This window comes from Glycine max, chromosome 7, assembly GCF_000004515.6.
Source record: "Glycine max cultivar Williams 82 chromosome 7, Glycine_max_v4.0, whole genome shotgun sequence".
NCBI lineage: Eukaryota > Viridiplantae > Streptophyta > Magnoliopsida > Fabales > Fabaceae > Glycine > Glycine max.
In genome coordinates, this window is record NC_038243.2 from 13,411,521 (window position 1) to 13,429,338 (window position 17,818).

Genomic DNA, 17,818 nt, shown 5'->3' on the forward strand with positions numbered 1-17,818 from the left:
TGATGTGTTGTGAGAATTATACATTTTTGCTAATAAAATTACTCTATCATATTTTAGACATCGAAGGATTTGAAATATAATTTGATTTTAATGGCTAAAACATGACTCATAATCTCATAACCATAATTTGATCATCCTTTATAAGTAATAGCTGCTCGTCTAATTTACAAGGTTATGACAAGCCTATATTTTGGTTTATAGGTTGGAAATGAAGCAAGGATCTATTGTAGTATATCTTTGAGAAAATGGTATATGTTGATACATTATTAACAAATATCATCATTTTTTTAAACCCAAAAGAGAGAAAAATAAATGGCTTAAAAATTTTATAGGATGGAGTTAAATATTAAAATATTAAGATAGTAGTTTTATTTCCTAAATTATGCAACAACCCCCAAATAATGTGTATACTAATACTTAAGGCTTAAATAAACTTTTGGTTGTTATAAATTAGGGATTTTTTTATTTTTTTTTACTTTAACCCTTTAAAGAATGTAGTAAGCTCTCTTACTTGGAGGGTTCCACAAGCAAGAAGATGAAAAACTTAATGAGGAGAACATTTGCATTCTATTTCACGCATTTCCCTGGAGATTTCATTGTCTCCTATTTGTGGGGAATATTTAGGAGGTGGGGTAAAGTTATTGATGCTTTCATCTCATCAAGAAGGAACAAGAGTGGGAGAAGATTTGGCTTTGTTCGATTCAGCGAGGTGGAGGATGAGAGTGTGCTGGAGTATGAATTGAATACATCTACATTAGGGATACAATGATGTTCGTGAACAAACCAAGAAACGGGAAACAACAAAACAAGACAACATGTGAAACATATTCATAAGGAACCAATTTCTAATAGGAAATCCATCTTAACTGCCTTGAGGAGAGAGAGCTCCCACATGCCTAGGCGACGAATACTAAGAATCAGGTGTGGGTGGAGAAAAATCAATAGAGACTGGGAAAGGCGAAACTTGGAAGGATGAAGATCAGGATTAGGAAAACAAATGAAAGTTGGCTGAAGCATTGTGTTGTGGGATACCTAACAAAGGAATCATCAGCGATGAATGTGCAGGAAGCTTTTTTTCTTGAACGATTTTTCCTCTACAAGAATCATACATATGGGTAACAACCTAACTCTTATTTCTGGGAATAAGGAAGATGAAGTGATGGAAATCATTAACGTCAACAAATATTGGCTGAGCAAGTGGTTTGGTTCCTTTTCACCTTGGCAGGTGCAATTCGTATAAAAAAATAATCAAGTGTAGGCTCATATTTCTAGTTCCCCATTGTGTTTCTGGAATAAGGAGGGATTTTCTACTTTTGTGAGTCTTGTGGAAACTTTTCTCGTGATGGCTAAAGAAACAAAGAAGCTAGAGAATATGGATTATGCAAGGACATCGACACTTACACAAGTAGTTTCATTTCAAAGAGTCAGTGTTGAAGGGAGGCTTTTTGGGGTAACCATGGTGTAAGAAGAACCATAGACATGGGATGCAAGATGTTGTTTTAAGGATTATGAGGAAGCATCAAAGCAGTTGTCAGACGACACTGTAGAGGGGGGTGGCTCAAAAGCAATGGAATGGCTAGAAGGTGAGGTGGGTGGAGAAGAAGGCAACAGAGGGAGAAGGATGCATAAACCTCACTTGGAGTTGATTCACCGACACCGGCACCAACAATAGCTATGGGAGCAGTTCTAGGGTCAATAAGGTTTTTTTTTTGTGCTAAAGGGAAAAGACAAGTAGGACAAAATGCATTTAATGTTAATGTGGAAGGACAGGGGAAGGTTATTACAGGAGTGAAATGTCCTATGACACAAGGAAGCACATAAGCTTTTCAAACTCGCTAGTTTAGGAAACCAAGGGAGGAGATGAAGTCATTGAGAAGCAACAAAATCCTGAAAATCCAACGACAATCAGGCCTAAAGAAAAAGCTAGGAGAGGCATGAAAAAACTTTGTCAAGAGCGGATAGCATGAGTGTGACAATTGAGGATGAGGAATTAACACTTGGAATATGATGCATAAAATATGTGGGTTATGATGCATAAAATATGTGCTGTAAGGAAAAGAGAGAAGCCTAAAGTGATTGGGGAAGGTTCTACGTGAGGGCTATGATGCATAAAATATGTTAGACTCATATAAGGACAAGAGTATTTTACACAATAATAACAATAGACTTGAAAGTTCATATATCAAATCCAAAGGACCAATTATATTTCCAATATAGACAAGTTTATTCAACTAACAATATAGACAAGTTTATTCAACTAACAGTAGAGATGATTAAATTTAAATATTTTTATGGTTTTGATTTTTATAAGTAAATAAACGAATGTAAAGAGAGGTTGAGTGATGATAAGAATGATCAGGGGTTATGATTCATTTGTACCATTTTTTTCTCAATCCTAGTCCTACTTAAATTCTAAGGATGATTAATTAAGTCAAAGGATAAAATCAATTATAGGGATGATTAATTAAAGATTAACTAATCTATTGGAGATTACACAAATAGTTTGAACATGCAATTTGGGGAAAAACATTCTTACCTAGATCTACCAATTACATGCAGATGATCACTACTATGCAATTAATTAAGTATTAGAATGACTGGTTCCAAATAAATAGTAGAAAACGAAGAGAATTAATTAACATAAAACAATGAGAAATTCCTTTTAGAATAAATCAAGGAGTACATTAGGCAGTTACATCATAATCCCCGAATTAAGGGGACTAGTCGCTCATGATCAAAGCAAAACTAGCAATTCTATATGAGATAAACATAAACATACCGATAGGTAGGAGTGATGATCACAATTTGTCCTAATGGTGTTGTCCACGCTTCAACTCTCAAAAGTCCTCAAGGTATCTCAAATTTGTAAAAAGATAAAAGTGAACATTTTTTTTCTCAAAAGAGAGAGACCTCATTTCTTATTTATAATATTCAGTGGAGGTTCTCCTTATATCTTTTCTTAATTAAAGAGTATTATCATTTAAGATTTAAATCTAGTAGGTGGTCCTTACAATCTTTAAGTGACAGGTGACGTAGGCAGACCACGAATGTGCAAAATTACTACACGCGTACAAAATTACCGCGACCATGGTCTTCTGATTAACTCCAAAAGTTAATGATATTTACCTTTTTTCACATGAAAACTTACATTAAATCATAAGTTTAGTCAAATAAAATATATCAAAGTGCATGAATATGACATGAAAGCTTACATCAAAATACAATTAAATTCAGGTGTATCAAATTGCATAATGGCCCGCTTATTTTGGGCTCACATTATTCCGAATCTCATAGTATATGCCCATTGTTGGTGGAGTTTGGAGAAGTAGCAAAAGGGTCAATAGAAGATCAAAACCAAATTCTTTCCAACATTGGGAAGAAAGGTGTTGGGGATGTGAGAGTGGGCATTTTAGCATACCCAACTAACTTAATTGACAAGGAAGACCTAAATCCAGAGGTTACAGGGGTCAGTTCTAAGCAGGCTCTAATATTGTCAAATTTTTAAATAAAAAATACCTCAATTTTTTTTACAGCAAAAAAAAAAACCCTCAATTTGAAACTCCTCTTTTTTAGAAAATGAATAAGGATACATTTTTCTTTATTTGGTTGAAAACAGAATGAAAAAGAAAGTTAATTTTCAAAAACAAAAATTTAACTTTTCTTTCTTTTTTATATTTTCTTCAAATCAAATTTAAAATATATTCTCCCTTCCTCATTTTCTTTCCATTTTATTAAACATAGGATCAAACTAAACGTTTTATTTCCTCAAAATAAAAAGCTAAACGTTTTAAGAACAATTTTTTTTTTTTTACTAAGAAGTACAAAATGTCTTGAATTTAATTGAAAAAAAATTAATGATATGAGTCAAACGTTAATATCAAAAGAATCTATCTCGCTTGGTTAAATAAAATATACAAATTATTATAAATTCTTATGCTTAAAAAAAGTTACTTTAATGTAAAGGAAGACCTTTATTAGCATTTATATTGGCTAAACCCCTTGTCAATATTCATTTATTTTTCGTTAGGTATTACCTGATTCATATGGTAAGCGAGGTTTGATTTATTACCAACCAATTAAGTTGGTAAAGCATGTCCCCCTATAGGACACGTAACATTCTCATAAATGTTCCAAAAAAAGAGAATACTTAGTTTATTAAAAGGAGTATGTTTATTAAATCATGACTACATATAACTTAAGATGTCATTGGTTCATATATTACTTCTAAAAGTAAGTGAATGTAAATTCTTAATTTTTACAAGAATTTGCAAATATATTCTCATTTATTTTTCGAAGGAATACTTTAGTAAGTTTATAATTTTTTATTTTCTTAAAATAAACTTATGTGTAACTTGTGAATGCATTTCTCCTAACAAACAAGTAAACATACGTTAACAAATTACTACAAAATATATATATATATATATATATATATATATATATATATATATATATATATATATATATATATATATATCCCAAATTAGATAATATACGAGTTTATATCATGCTCTTATCACTTCATATTATGAATTTGCATAATCTATTGATATGATCCAACAAATTACGAAAAAAACTGTATTTTCAACTTCTCTTCCTCTAAAAAAACAAAAAGTTCAACTGCGTATGAGATAAAATTGAATAGTTGAATATAAAAGTATATCACCAATTTAATTTTACAACTTTTGTCCCCTCTAATTCACATGCAACATATTTTTCATAGGACACTGATGTAATGTGGTTAAGAAACTCATTTATAAGGTTGAGTAAGAATGAGACAGAAGACCTCCAAATTAGCACATATGCATATCTTGGTGATCATTGGTTAGAAAAACATCCAATCAACACCGGGTTTTACTTTGTCAGTTCAAACAACAAGACTATCTCCCTATTTGAAACATGGTATGGCCAAAAGGACAAAGCTAGCCATAGGAAAAAAAAGAGCAAAGATATTCTTTTTTACCTCATTAAAAGTGGTATAATTAAACACTTGGGACTTAGGGTTAGGTTTTTGGACACCCTTTATTATTTTAGTGGGTTTTGTCAAAATAGCAAAGATGTTAGGGAAGTCATCACTGTCCATGCCAACTGTTGTAGAAGCATCACTGCACAATCAATGTCGACAATCTTGGGGAAGACCTTTAAAAATAAAGTAGTAAGCATATCTCACCGTCAAGTCCGTAGCCCAACCCAAAAACCAGAACCGCTGTAATTGCGTCGCACTTCGTTGTGCCGTCATCGTCAAAGCCTGCACGGTTTCTTGACGGCTTTGTTGCTACCGTTGGTGCGGATGTGGTTTCTCTTCTCTCTCAGAGTGCCATTTTGTTTCGCATATGAAGAAAATGAGGGAAGCTTCGTGAAGCTCTCTCCCTTTTTATCTAACTTGTTCCTTTTGTTTTATCTTATTAATAACTTTACTTTGGAATCAACATTTGGACCTGTCCCTTTGTGTTTCTTCTGCACCGGCTTGACTCATTTTTGCTTGCTTGGTTTGTTCATCCATTGATAATGGTAAGTTAAGTTTATTGCAGATCTGGAAAACTCAAATCTGGATGTGGTTGAAGAAGAAGATGAACGGGGAAGGTGAGTTTTTAAGCGGCGATTTTTAGCCGGGGGCAAATTGAAAAAATTCAAATGTTAACGGGAAAATAATGTTTCATACGCAAAACACAAAATTGAAAAAATGACCACAAGGATATACAAGGATTAAAATGAGATTTTTAAAAGTTAATTTAGAACATAATGGATAAAAAATAATATTAAGTCAATAAATAAAATTGAACTAATTTTATCCAAAATCTCAAAGGATTAAGACAAATCTAGTAAGTATTTTTTGAGCCAAAAGACTTTTCCTACTTCAGATTGGGGTACCATCCTTCCTAAATTTTTCTCTACCAAGCAAGAACCAATTGTGCCTAATAACAATATATCAAATCATTGGATACATATGAGAAATGGGTAGATTTGGAAAGAATACAAATTTAAAATGTTAAATTAAATCAATATTTTATAAGTAAATATTCACTTTCATTCTTAAATTTGTTAAATATTGATAGTTAGGTTTCTAAAAGATGGAAAATCAAAATTTTATTTTCAAATTTGTAAAAAGTGTGACTTTTGATAATAAGATGACAATTGATGATTATCATATGTCAATCTAAGTGTTTGTCACATATCAAAAAGTTGATTTTTTTATTTGGTCTCTCAACTTAACAATTTAGTGTTGTTTTAATTTGTAAACTTAATTACATAGTGTCATTTTGTTTCCTAAGAGTACTACATTTAAATTATTAGCATAGTAATAACAAATGACATTTATTTATCGTGATAACAATTATTTATGAAGATGAAAATTGAATAAAAAATAATTATAAAATATAGAAATAAAAAATATTATATTTTATATTTGAAATCACTATAAATTTATTTATTATATTTTATTAAGTTGAAATTGTAACAAATAATATTATAACAGTGACAAACAATGATATAACAAAATTGAAAATGAATAAACATATAAAAATTAAATTAAAAATATATATCATGTAAATATATAAATACTAGCTAACAAATAATTTTTTTTAAAAGTTAATATATTTATTTAATTAAGGAAGACATTAAAAGTAAAGAGTTACAAAATGAATTATTTATCTGATCAAAATTTAAGACGAAATTAGATATTTTGAGTTTTCACCTTTTATTGTATTTTATTTTATTTTACATATTCTAGCATGACTAATATAATGAGCTAATTATATTTTATACTCAATTTTGTAGATCGTATATATCATATAATCTAACATGACAGGTGACAACTACATTTTTCATTGAGAATATAATGAGTGGTTTATATTTTTAACTTATAATGGATTGTAACCATTGAACACGATGTAAAAACGACAAAGATTGAAAAAAATAAGGACAAGACACATTTGCCCCATTGAAATGATACATAAGAAAATGGTTCTATCAGTTTTATTTTTCTTGCTTTTGTGATTGTCAAGTTTTTTTAACGATTATTTTGTCACTAACATTATTCTATAAAATAAACTAATTAATTAATTAATCTAACATTCTATACATATTAATGACATAAAATAATAACTTGATTTGAGTAGAAGATATAGTTTTTGTGACACCCTATATCCCGACATACATATAAATAAAAAATATATAAAAATACGAAATTTAATTGAACCAACTTTATTTAAATCATGTACACCAATTCACTGGGTAAAAGGATCACATTCGCTTCATTATTACCAAATAAAACTTATTAAAAACATATTTGACTCAAAACAAGGCCATCAAAATTAACAAAAGAACTCATGTTGAGCAATGAAATAAAATAAAATAAAATAAAATCATTAATTGAAATAAAAACTCATGTCCCAATGTTACATTCTATCAGAGCATTATGTCTCAGTGTGATTCTTTAAAGTTATTCACCTAATCATCTGCTCACACAAACACAAGATTTGAGATTATTACAGGATTCAAAAAGCAAGCAACACACAAAGAGTGAGTTATCACACTCATAAACAAGTAAATATAAATGAACACACACAGAGAGAATATAAGTATAACAAGCTTAACAAGCTTAACTTAACACAATTCACATCATTTTACCATTTATTTCACAACATCAATTGTCCTAAGGATTTAATCACAAAATTACATTCCACACCTTCACATTAATCATGTGTTAAAAACAACACATCTCAAGTACAACACAACATCTCACGCTCACACAATTCATTACACATCATCACATAACAAGTCACAAATATCATTACACATGTGTTATGCAATAGATACACTAAGACTCAATCTTATATGCAATGTGGTATCATGTTAATGAAAAACCTCATCGGGCGCCTAGGAGTACATGACAAGACAAACTACACACTGGTAAGTCAGGTCACTCTTACTAGGTAAAATCATAGGGAGACCAGTCAAGGTCACTCTATTTTGCAAGAACGCTCCAACCGTATGGGATCAACATAAGCTTTAAGGAACATTCAAATCGAGTGTATTTACCCCTAAGGCTTACACTTCGAAGAGTCCGTCAGGGTCTTTCCCTCCTGATTCAGGTCTAACCCAGAAAACATTTTAACACACAGACTCTATCTATGAATTGTACAAAACACACGACTCCTCAATTGTTCTCAAAATAATTTTGTCTCGTTGAACTTGTAATTAAACTTGTTGGGTCCCCAGAGTGGTTTCTATCACAATACTCATCTACTCATCGCGCATTAACTTGTCGCTCTTAAAGGGTCTTATAGTCGTGTGATTGTATGATTCATAGCTCACAAGTCAATGCACACAACATCTCAATACACACGTATATTACAATTCAATACATACTCAATTTATCACATACACTCAATCTCAATCACAATGGTATAATTCCAAAGCAACATGTTATCACACCTCATGAATCATATACACATTGCACAATATTAATATATACATGGCGCACACATAGACTTTACTTATGAACTACGCAATACATACAATTACTCAATTGTTTTCAAAATTATTTTAACTTATCACACCTCAAAATGATTCAACTCGTCGGGTTCCCACAGTGGATCCCATCATAATACTCGTCGCGCAAAAACTTGTCACCCTTAAAGGGTCTTATAGTTGTGTGATTGCACAATTCATAGCTCACAATATCTCAATACACACGTATCTCACAATTCATTACATATTCAATTTATCACTTACTCAATTTCAATCATAATTTCATGATCCCAATATAACAATTTATCATGTTAATCCAATAATTCTTGTCCAAAATACAAATAAATTATATGAAAATGTTTCTCACAACATGGAGAGTAAAACCCCTCAAATAATTTCACATAATCATATAGGAAGAATTTCAATACAATAAATATCCCAAAATAAACCCAAATTTGGTCCTTTAAGAATCCCTACACATGTTTATTCTAACCCCAATTGCGATAAACTCATCCCTTACCTCTAAGCGGGCTCACGTGTCTAGTCCGATAGGGATAGCTGCATCTTTAGTGGTTGTCTAAGATTCCTCAAAATTTTTCTCTGGTTGCTGTGCTAGGATTTTCAAGCGTTAGATAGAAGGAGAAGAGATTGAAGCCTCTGTTTCATTGTCTCCGTGCGAGGAACATTTCACTCTCCACGAAAATTATTTCACAAATCCCAACAATGGAGGTGTGCGTAATTGATTTATGAACCTGGTGTTAAAATTTCACGACGATCCAATGGTTAAAGAGTCCGAGATCATAGTTTTACTGAAACAAGTTTAGGTGTATGCGAGAAAAAGAAAACTACAATGCGAGGAATATTTCTCTCACTCATATATTATTTCGTAAATCCCAATGTTGGGGATGTTTGAAAATGAGTTATGAATCTAGTGTTCAAATTTCACAATGATTCAACGGTTAAAAATTACGCGATCGTAGTTTTACTGGGATGAGTTTGAGTGTATGCGGAAAAAGAAAGGAATTTGGGAGAGATGAAAGGGGGAACTGACCTAATATATCTCTATTTATAGGTAAGGTACTGAGTCTATTGTTTATTCTATTTTTTTATTTTATAAAAAGAAACTATATTTTACTCACTAACAAATGAATAAATAAAACATCATTTTTATTTTATAAGAGCATATATATTTTTTATTTACCTTAAATAATTATTTTAATTAATAAAACTATTTTTCTTATTTATTTAATTACAAAAATCTCATTATTTTTCTAAAACTATGTTTATTTTTAAATATTTTTTTTTAAAATTTATTTTACAAAAAATGGAATGTTATAGTTTTGAACCTTATATAATCTTGTTAGTAATATTCTATATTTAACACTTATTATTGTAATGTAATCATATATAATTTAGATGTCAGAATTGTACAAAGAATATAGGTGAAAAAAAAAGATAATATATATATTAATAATTTCATGACATGAGACTTAATTGAAAATTTAAAAATACTTTCATGAACCAAAATGATAGTACATATTAAGTTTACAAATTAAAATGTAAAAAAATTATTAAGCTTAAAAATTAAAATGACAAAATTATTAAATTTATAAATCAAATTTAAAAATCAATTTTTTAACACGTGATTGTCATATACTCATATAAGTGATACATGATATCAATGAAACATAATAATTCTTGGTTGTCATTTTATCATGTGTCATACAAGCACAGTTGGAGTTAACAATGAGAATGGTAGAAAAATTTATTATACATTCAAGACAAAATTTAAATTTTTTATGGACTTAATTTTTAGGCCAACAAATTCAAGGACACAAATAAGTATGTATTCGTATTATACTGAAAAATTAATAAACAAGTGTCAAATTTTTATTGATCAGAAGGATTATTCGGGATCTTTCATTCTCGGAGGCTGCTGCATTTCTCATCGATCTCGCTCTTTCGTGGGGTTTTGTTTTGTTTCGATTCTCGTTCTCTAGGGTTTTCTCATCCCTTTTCGACCCCCAATTACTCTTTTCTCTGTTCACTCAGTGTTTCTTCTCTTTCACTTCCAATCTCGATTTCCTCGTTGTAAGAACCCTCAATCTCGCAAAACCCGCGGTTCAATTCATCGTTCCCTTCAATCTAGGGTTTCGTTTCGAGAATGCCACCGAAAACGGCGAAGCGAGGGTCTGCGTCGAGCTTCTCGAAGAGGGGCGGCAGAGGCGGCAGGGGAACCCTGAAGGCTTCACAGAACCAACAGCAACACGAACCTGCGGAAGAGACCGTGAAGGTCGAAGAGAAACAACAACCCGTTGTTGTTGTTGTTGCTGAGGAGGAACAGCACACAGTGGTGGTGGAAGAAGAGAACCCTGCTGTTGAAGAGAAACGGCTTGTGGTTGAAGAGAAAGAATCTGTAGTGGTTGTTGAGGACAAGGCTATTGACATGAACCAAATGGCTCCTGAGGCTGTGGAAGAAGCGTCCCATGCGGCTAATGGGTTGAGCGTGGCGAAAAGTAAGTTTCTTTTCTTTTTAGCGAATAAGATTTTTTAAGGGTTTCTTTTAGATTGGATTGGGGTGTATGTGTTGAATTTCAGGGTTTTGGTTGTGTTTACATTTGGTTGTAATCAAGGTTTTAAATGGCAATTGTGGTTTTGGTTTCATTGTGATCCTATACATTGCGGGAAATTGGAACAAATGCGGCCAGGGTGGTCACTTGCGGTTGCAGTTTCGCCACGGTCATTATTGATATTACGGGAAATTGGGACAAACGCAGCTGATGCGGTTGCAGTTTTAACCCAGTCCTTGATATTGGGACTAATGCAGTCACCGAAAATTTGGACAATGTGGCTGCATCGGCCGCTTGTGGTTGCAGTTTTGTTTCAATCCTTGATATATTGGGGCAAATGTAGCCACCCCAAAAGCCTTGTAGTTGTGGCCAAAATCTCGGTGGCTGGCCTTTTATTAAAACCTCGATCATAATTATTTTTGGGTTCTTTTCTTGTGAAATTTTGCAGTTTTAGTTCACTTAGGATATATTAATCTGATATTTTATTTTTGGAAAATGTTAGTGAATGTATGATGTTTGATAGATCTCTCCTCTCCATGTGTTTGCTATTATGTTTTGGTTTGAAGGAAATGTAGTAGCTAATAGCAGGAAAGCTATTGCACAATGTATTTCTTCATGCATGTTTAAATGATAGTAGTCTATCCTTTGTCTCTGATAGATGTTGGAAATTGAGTTGGGGGGCTACTGATTGGCATGCGACCCATTCAAGTTCTTTAGATGATAAACTTGCATTTGTTTTTCGAGATTTTTTGGTTAAAGTTCTGTTTCAGTTCATTTGTGTTAGTGTGCTGTCATGGGAATAGTTTCAACTAGGAATGGTGAGATTGATTATGGGGTGTGGACTACCTTAATTTAATGAACACTATGATGTGGGAAAAGTTTGGTCTGTTTTGATGGGGATCATTTGGAATCTTTATTTTTTGACAGACGATGAAGAGGAGGTTAAGGAGTCCATAGATGAATATGAGAAAGATGAACGCTTAGATTTGGAGGATAATGATCCTGAGTATGAACCTGAGGAGTATGGTGGAGTTGATTATGATGAGAAGGAACTTGAACAAGATGAGGGTCATGAGGTGGGAAATGAAGTAGAAGAAGAAGTGGCTGAAGATAATGTAGGTGAAGAGGGTGATACAGGTGAGGAAGAAGTCGAAGATGTTCACGATGAACTTGAGGGTGAAGAGGAGCATGAGCATGAGCATGAGCATCCAGACTTTGCTGATGTTGAGGAAGAGGAACACCGAGAAGTTGTGAAGGAGAGGCGAAAGCGGAAAGAATTTGAAGTTTTTGTTGGGGGCTTGGACAAGGATGCTACTGAGAGTGATCTGAGGAAGGTTTTTGGTGAAGTTGGGGTGGTTACAGAGGTCAGGTTGATGATGAACCCTCAAACTAAAAAGAACAAGGGATTTGCATTCTTGCGTTTTGAAACTGTGGAACAAGCAAAACGAGCTGTAGCAGAGCTCAAAAATCCCGTGGTAATTTTTTTTATCTTCTCAATGTTAGAGTAGACTTAAAATTGATGCTGTATCAAATCACATGTTTTTCATCACCCCAATTTCAGATTAATGGCAAACAATGTGGTGTCACTCCTAGTCAGGACAGTGATACCCTCTATTTGGGAAACATATGCAAGACATGGACAAAGGAGGCTGTAAGTTTAATTTCTCTGGGTCTAAATTTTGCACCTTCTGACCTCAAACACCTTGGTTGTGTTTGATAGTTTTTTTTTTCCCCTACATTCAAGTCTGTTGAGTTTCTGATTATGAATGAAAATTCTGGTGCCAGTTAAAAGAGAAGTTGAAACATTATGGAGTCACCAATGTTGAGGATTTAACTTTGGTAGAAGATACTAATGATGAAGGAAAGAACCGTGGATTTGCGTTTTTGGAATTTCCCTCTCGTTCTGAAGCTATGGATGCCTTTAAGCGACTGCAGAGGAGGGATGTTGTATTTGGAGTTGATAAGCTTGCAAAAGTTTCTTTTGCAGATTCCTTTATTGATCCGGGTGATGAAATTATGGCACAGGTATTCTCTAAATCCAATTCCTTGGTTTAACAAGGGATTTCTAATTGGAACCTGCATAGTATGGTTCTCTGGCCTTGTTGAAGCTTGGGTTGCTGTAAACATTCCTGCTGGTTTCCTACACCAACAGTGGTTAAATTTTTGTTGCCTATATTTTGGATATTGTATCACTTAGTTTTAAATTGTAGTTGTTGGCTGGGAGCATTTTCCCACAATTTTCTGCAGTTTTGTTGGTAATCACAATGTGCTTGGTATAGCAACCTCAATTTAAAACTAAACTCATTATTTATGATAAAGAATCCACTTATGGTTGATCTTAAATTACTAAATTCTGCAATTTTTTTTATTGAATATACTTTTAAGGCTAGTCAGAATGACACTTCAGTAGTTTACTTTATGACGGACAAGCTATCCTTGTAGCGCAGTCTTTGGTGTTAAGATGCTAATAGACCTCTAATTCACTGATAAAGTGTGTTTAAGTTGCAGGTTAAAACTGTGTTTATTGATGCATTGCCTCCTTCATGGGATGAAGATTATGTCCGGGATCTTCTCAGGAAATATGGTGAGATTGAAAAGATTGAGCTTGCCAGAAACATGCCAGCTGCTCGTAGGAAGGACTATGGGTTTGTTACATTTGGCACACATGATGCTGCCGTTAAATGTGCTGATAGTATTACAGGAACAGAGTTGGGTGAGGGACACAAGAAGGTCTGTCTTGGATATTAATAAATTGTATATGTCCAACAGTTAAATGGGGCATTTTATAATGGTTTTGCTTCTTTCAGGCAAAAGTTAGAGCAAGGTTGTCTAGACCACTCCAAAGAGGCCGCGGAAAACACAGTAGTCGTGGGGACTATCGTTCTAGTCGGGGATCTGGAATGATGACGAGGCCTTCATGGGGCCGACCTGCACCTCATTCTTTTCCTTCTCGTAGTGTAAGAGGAGTTGGAAGCCGTACTCCTCCTGTCAGATCAGTTAGTGTGAGAGATAGACGTCCTATGATGTCCATACCAGCAAGAAGTAGGCCAGTGCCTCCTCCATCTAGATCTTATGATAGGAGACCAGTTGGTATGTAGTATACAATTATTTTACCAAATAGACTCATTGGTTGTTACTATTTTCATTCTTTTTTTTATAACATTATAAACTATTGTATTATCTTGTTAGCTCCTGCATATCCAAAAAGTAGCATGAAGAGAGATTATGGTCGGCGTGAGGATATACCACCTCCCAGAAGTAGAGTTGCTGTAGATTATGGCTCAAGGGTGGCTTCTGTAAGGCGACCATCTTACAGGGATTATCCTGCCCGTGGTCCTGGCTACACCGAGCTCCCTAGAAGCACATCTCGTGCTGCACCAAGGAGAGGCTATGTGGATGATGGGTATGGCCAAAGATTTGAAAGGGCTCCTCCTCCACCTCCTCCACCCCATCTAAGTTACCGTGAAGGACGTCCTCGAGATTATGATGCTCTGTCTGGCTCAAAACGTCCTTATGCTGCTATAGTTAGTATTATTTGTGTATTTATTATAATCGTTCTGTTTTTTGAAACTTGATTTTGTTCTCTAATTAGTAAATGAAATTATTCTCTTTTCATTATTAATCAGGATGATCTTCCTCCACGATATGCTGATACTGGTGCTCGCCAATCAAGAGCTCGTCTAGACTATGACTATGGTGATAGTGCTTCGCAGTATGGAGATGCTTATGGTGATAGGTTAGTTTTGTCTAGTATTTAAGGTGTTATGTATTTTTTCTTCCCTAAGCCAATTATTGTCAGCAAATCATTCCATGCTTTTGATTGGTAGACTTGGAAGATCTAGTGTGGGATATGGTGGTGGCAGCAGAAGTTCTATTTCTAGTCAAGATTCACATGGGATGTATAGCAGTCGGCAGGGCATGAGTTATGGAGGAGGTGGTTTTTTTTTGCTAATAGTCTGGTTTATTATTGTCAGCATCAGAATCTTTGTTTCTTACATTTTGATGTATTCCATGTCAGGTTCTTTTGGTAGTGGTGATGTTGGTGGCATGTATTCATCAAGTTATGGTGGTGATTACATTTCTCGTGGAAGTGATGTAATGATCCTGGTCTTTCTTAGTCGCTATAGGAAGTAGTATTATGCATGCATATATTTTTGGTTTATTCTTATTTATTGTTTTCCTGTGCTGTAGGTTGGTGGCAGCTCATATTCATCAGTGTATTCTGGAAGGGGTGTGGGTGGTGGTAGCAGTTATATGGGTGGTGGTGGTTCAGGATCTTATTATTGAGGTAAGTCATCTGATAACTTCTTGGGATTGCATTTTGTGGAGTACATCACGGTGCATCTAATATAAGTGTATATTTTGCTGAGAGATTTCTCTATCCTCGAAATAGTATCTCTTATTTTTTTCACAAGCGCTGGCGAAGGTTGCACTCTGGTCACCAGTGCATTTGTTTGTGAACAGATCTGATATGATAAAGTGGCTGCTGTAGGATGACCGTTGAAGCATTATGTCTACAATTTGGAGACAAAGGATTGCTATTTATAGCTTTTATGAGAATTTGTTACAAAAACTAGCTTATCTCAATTAGAGATGGGATGTATTTATCAAGTTATGGTGGTGATTACATTTCTGGATGGGATGTATTATCAGTACTTGAATTTATGCTGTATGGACTCAAGTTAATTAGAGATGGAAAAAGTATTGAGCAGTGATGTGTAATTCATATCATACTTGGACGGATAATGTGAAAGATTTCCCCACTGCTCTATCTTCATTTTCATTTGGACAGAGATCAGACTAGAGATGCTACTTGTTTGATTAAGGCTTCATGGAGTTTTACCTCCTGAATTTATCAATAAGTTGATTCTTTATTTTGAATCTCTAAAGAGATGTTTAGTTACTTTGGATGAATTACTTTTTTGTTTTACAGTGATATGATCAGAACAAAGGTGAACTCATTAGCCCTTTGTTGAGATAGTAGTAATAAGAGCACTACTTCAGCAATTAATAAAGTCAAATAGTTAGTTTCATGGGATTTATTTGGCTTGGTGTCTTCCTAAGATAGTAAAAAGCATAATGCACTGGTAAAATTTGTTGCTGGAATGATTTGATACTATTGAGGTTTTTGTGCTGAGGGGGACTACAAGACAATGCTAAAGATGCATTGATATCTTTCCTTAGCTAGTTAACTTCATAGATTTCCATATTGCAATTCAATAATTTGTACTCAATTGGTTGACCTCCACTGACATGGACCTTAGAAGATCAATTGCCTTTGCAATATCTTGGGGAAATGCAACAATCAACTGATTAACAGATTAGCAGAAAAGGGTTGAGTATAGTCTGTTACTGAATGTTTCTGAATTGGAATTTAATTATTAAAGTTGGTTCATTATGTACCTGGTTTTACCACCCAATCTGCTTAATATAGCCTAACCCTAACCCAAAGGCAAAGGTTGCTGAAATTTATGCTTGTGTGGATTTGATCTTGATTTCATGTTTAAGTGGGTGTCTCTTATTACCATACAATGTTCATTGAGTTTCAAATACATTACTATTTTTATTAGGCTCAAGGCACTGGAAGCTATTGCCTATGGAATGGGGTATCGATTATGTCTTCTTGGTGGACTCGCGTTTTAGACTACAAAGCTTGTTAGGATTTATGAATATGCTTTTTCATATATAATTTTCTCATGCATGTAACTTGGATTTCAGATTATTGTTGCATTAATATTCTCAGGTTCTTAGGCTATTCAAATTGTTAATCTTACAAGTAGTTAAGTGCCAACTTGCCTTTCCATTCTCATCGTGACCAGGTTTCATTTGCATATTCTTCACTCGGTGAGGGTTATGTAGGTTTCATTTTAATTATTCTTCACTTGGTGAGGGTTATGTACTAACTTAAGTTTTAGTTTCCAGTTTGTTCTCTCTCACGGTGCAGGGTGTAAGCTCTCCTCAAGCCTTTGTTTGGTAACTCTCTGTATATACATATGGAAGTTTACCTCTTATTTTTTGGTATCTTGTTTTATTTAGTTATTAGATGCTGTCACAGGTTCTTGTAAATCAATGTTTTGTGGATTGATTCATGCATGACATTGTAAATACTGGGTAAAGTAACATGTTGCTCAGATTTCTATTTATTCCGCGTATGTTGTGCATGTATGCTGATAACGTATTTTGTATAACTAAAGAAAACAAGGTATTTGGAATTTAAAATGTTCTTAGCAATACTACTAGCTTTTGACATGGTGAGCTAGGTGTCAAATGGTAAAATCTAGGAAAATTGGGTGATTAGATTTGGTTGCCCTCACCATTGGGTTTGGGTGATTGATCTCAACATTACATTAATGTGCAACATGAACTAGTGGTAGATATTCGTGCCTAACATTTTTAGTATCATTCACCTCAAGGAGATGGTCAATGCTTGACTATAGAGGCGAAACATGAAAACAAAAATGTGAAATTCCCCAAGAATGAAAGATAATATACACTTGCATTACTTCTTGTATAATCATTAGCACTAAAGTGCGGTCTTTCTACAAGTGCACCGCAAAAGGCATATCACCTCATACCAAGCCAATAAGAAAATAAAAGGAATAATTTGCATGTAACAATTTAAAAAGTGTTAAGAATGGGGAATAAGGACTTTTCCAAAGATCAAGGACTATAGTTTTCCCATGATTTCCTATCTTTGTAAGTGATCTCTCTACCTCTTGCTGCCCAAATTCTCAAGCTTGGAGGGGGATATTAATAATATTATGTGGTATGTTCCA

At 33.8% G+C, this 17,818-nt stretch overlaps 1 protein-coding gene across 3 annotated transcripts; it reads left to right on the top strand.

The window, feature by feature from the left end:
• The first annotated feature begins 10,347 nt into the window (after positions 1 to 10,347).
• LOC100777658 (nucleolin) lies at positions 10,348 to 15,916 on the top strand. Of its 3 annotated transcripts, none has more exons than XM_006583447.4 (12): positions 10,348 to 10,988; positions 11,970 to 12,517; positions 12,604 to 12,693; positions 12,828 to 13,067; positions 13,551 to 13,772; positions 13,850 to 14,132; positions 14,232 to 14,566; positions 14,669 to 14,778; positions 14,870 to 14,976; positions 15,061 to 15,137; positions 15,234 to 15,330; positions 15,507 to 15,916. In XM_006583447.4, exons 1-11 carry the CDS (start codon positions 10,637 to 10,639, stop codon positions 15,327 to 15,329), a joined length of 2,460 nt encoding a protein of 819 aa, XP_006583510.1. In that variant the 5' UTR covers positions 10,348 to 10,636; the 3' UTR covers position 15,330; positions 15,507 to 15,916. The 3 variants fall into 3 exon arrangements, with proteins under 3 accessions (XP_006583510.1, XP_006583511.1, XP_040873005.1); XM_006583448.4 differs by having other exon boundaries at positions 15,535 to 15,916; XM_041017071.1 differs by having other exon boundaries at positions 14,870 to 15,137.
• Positions 15,917 to 17,818: the final 1,902 nt, after the last annotated feature.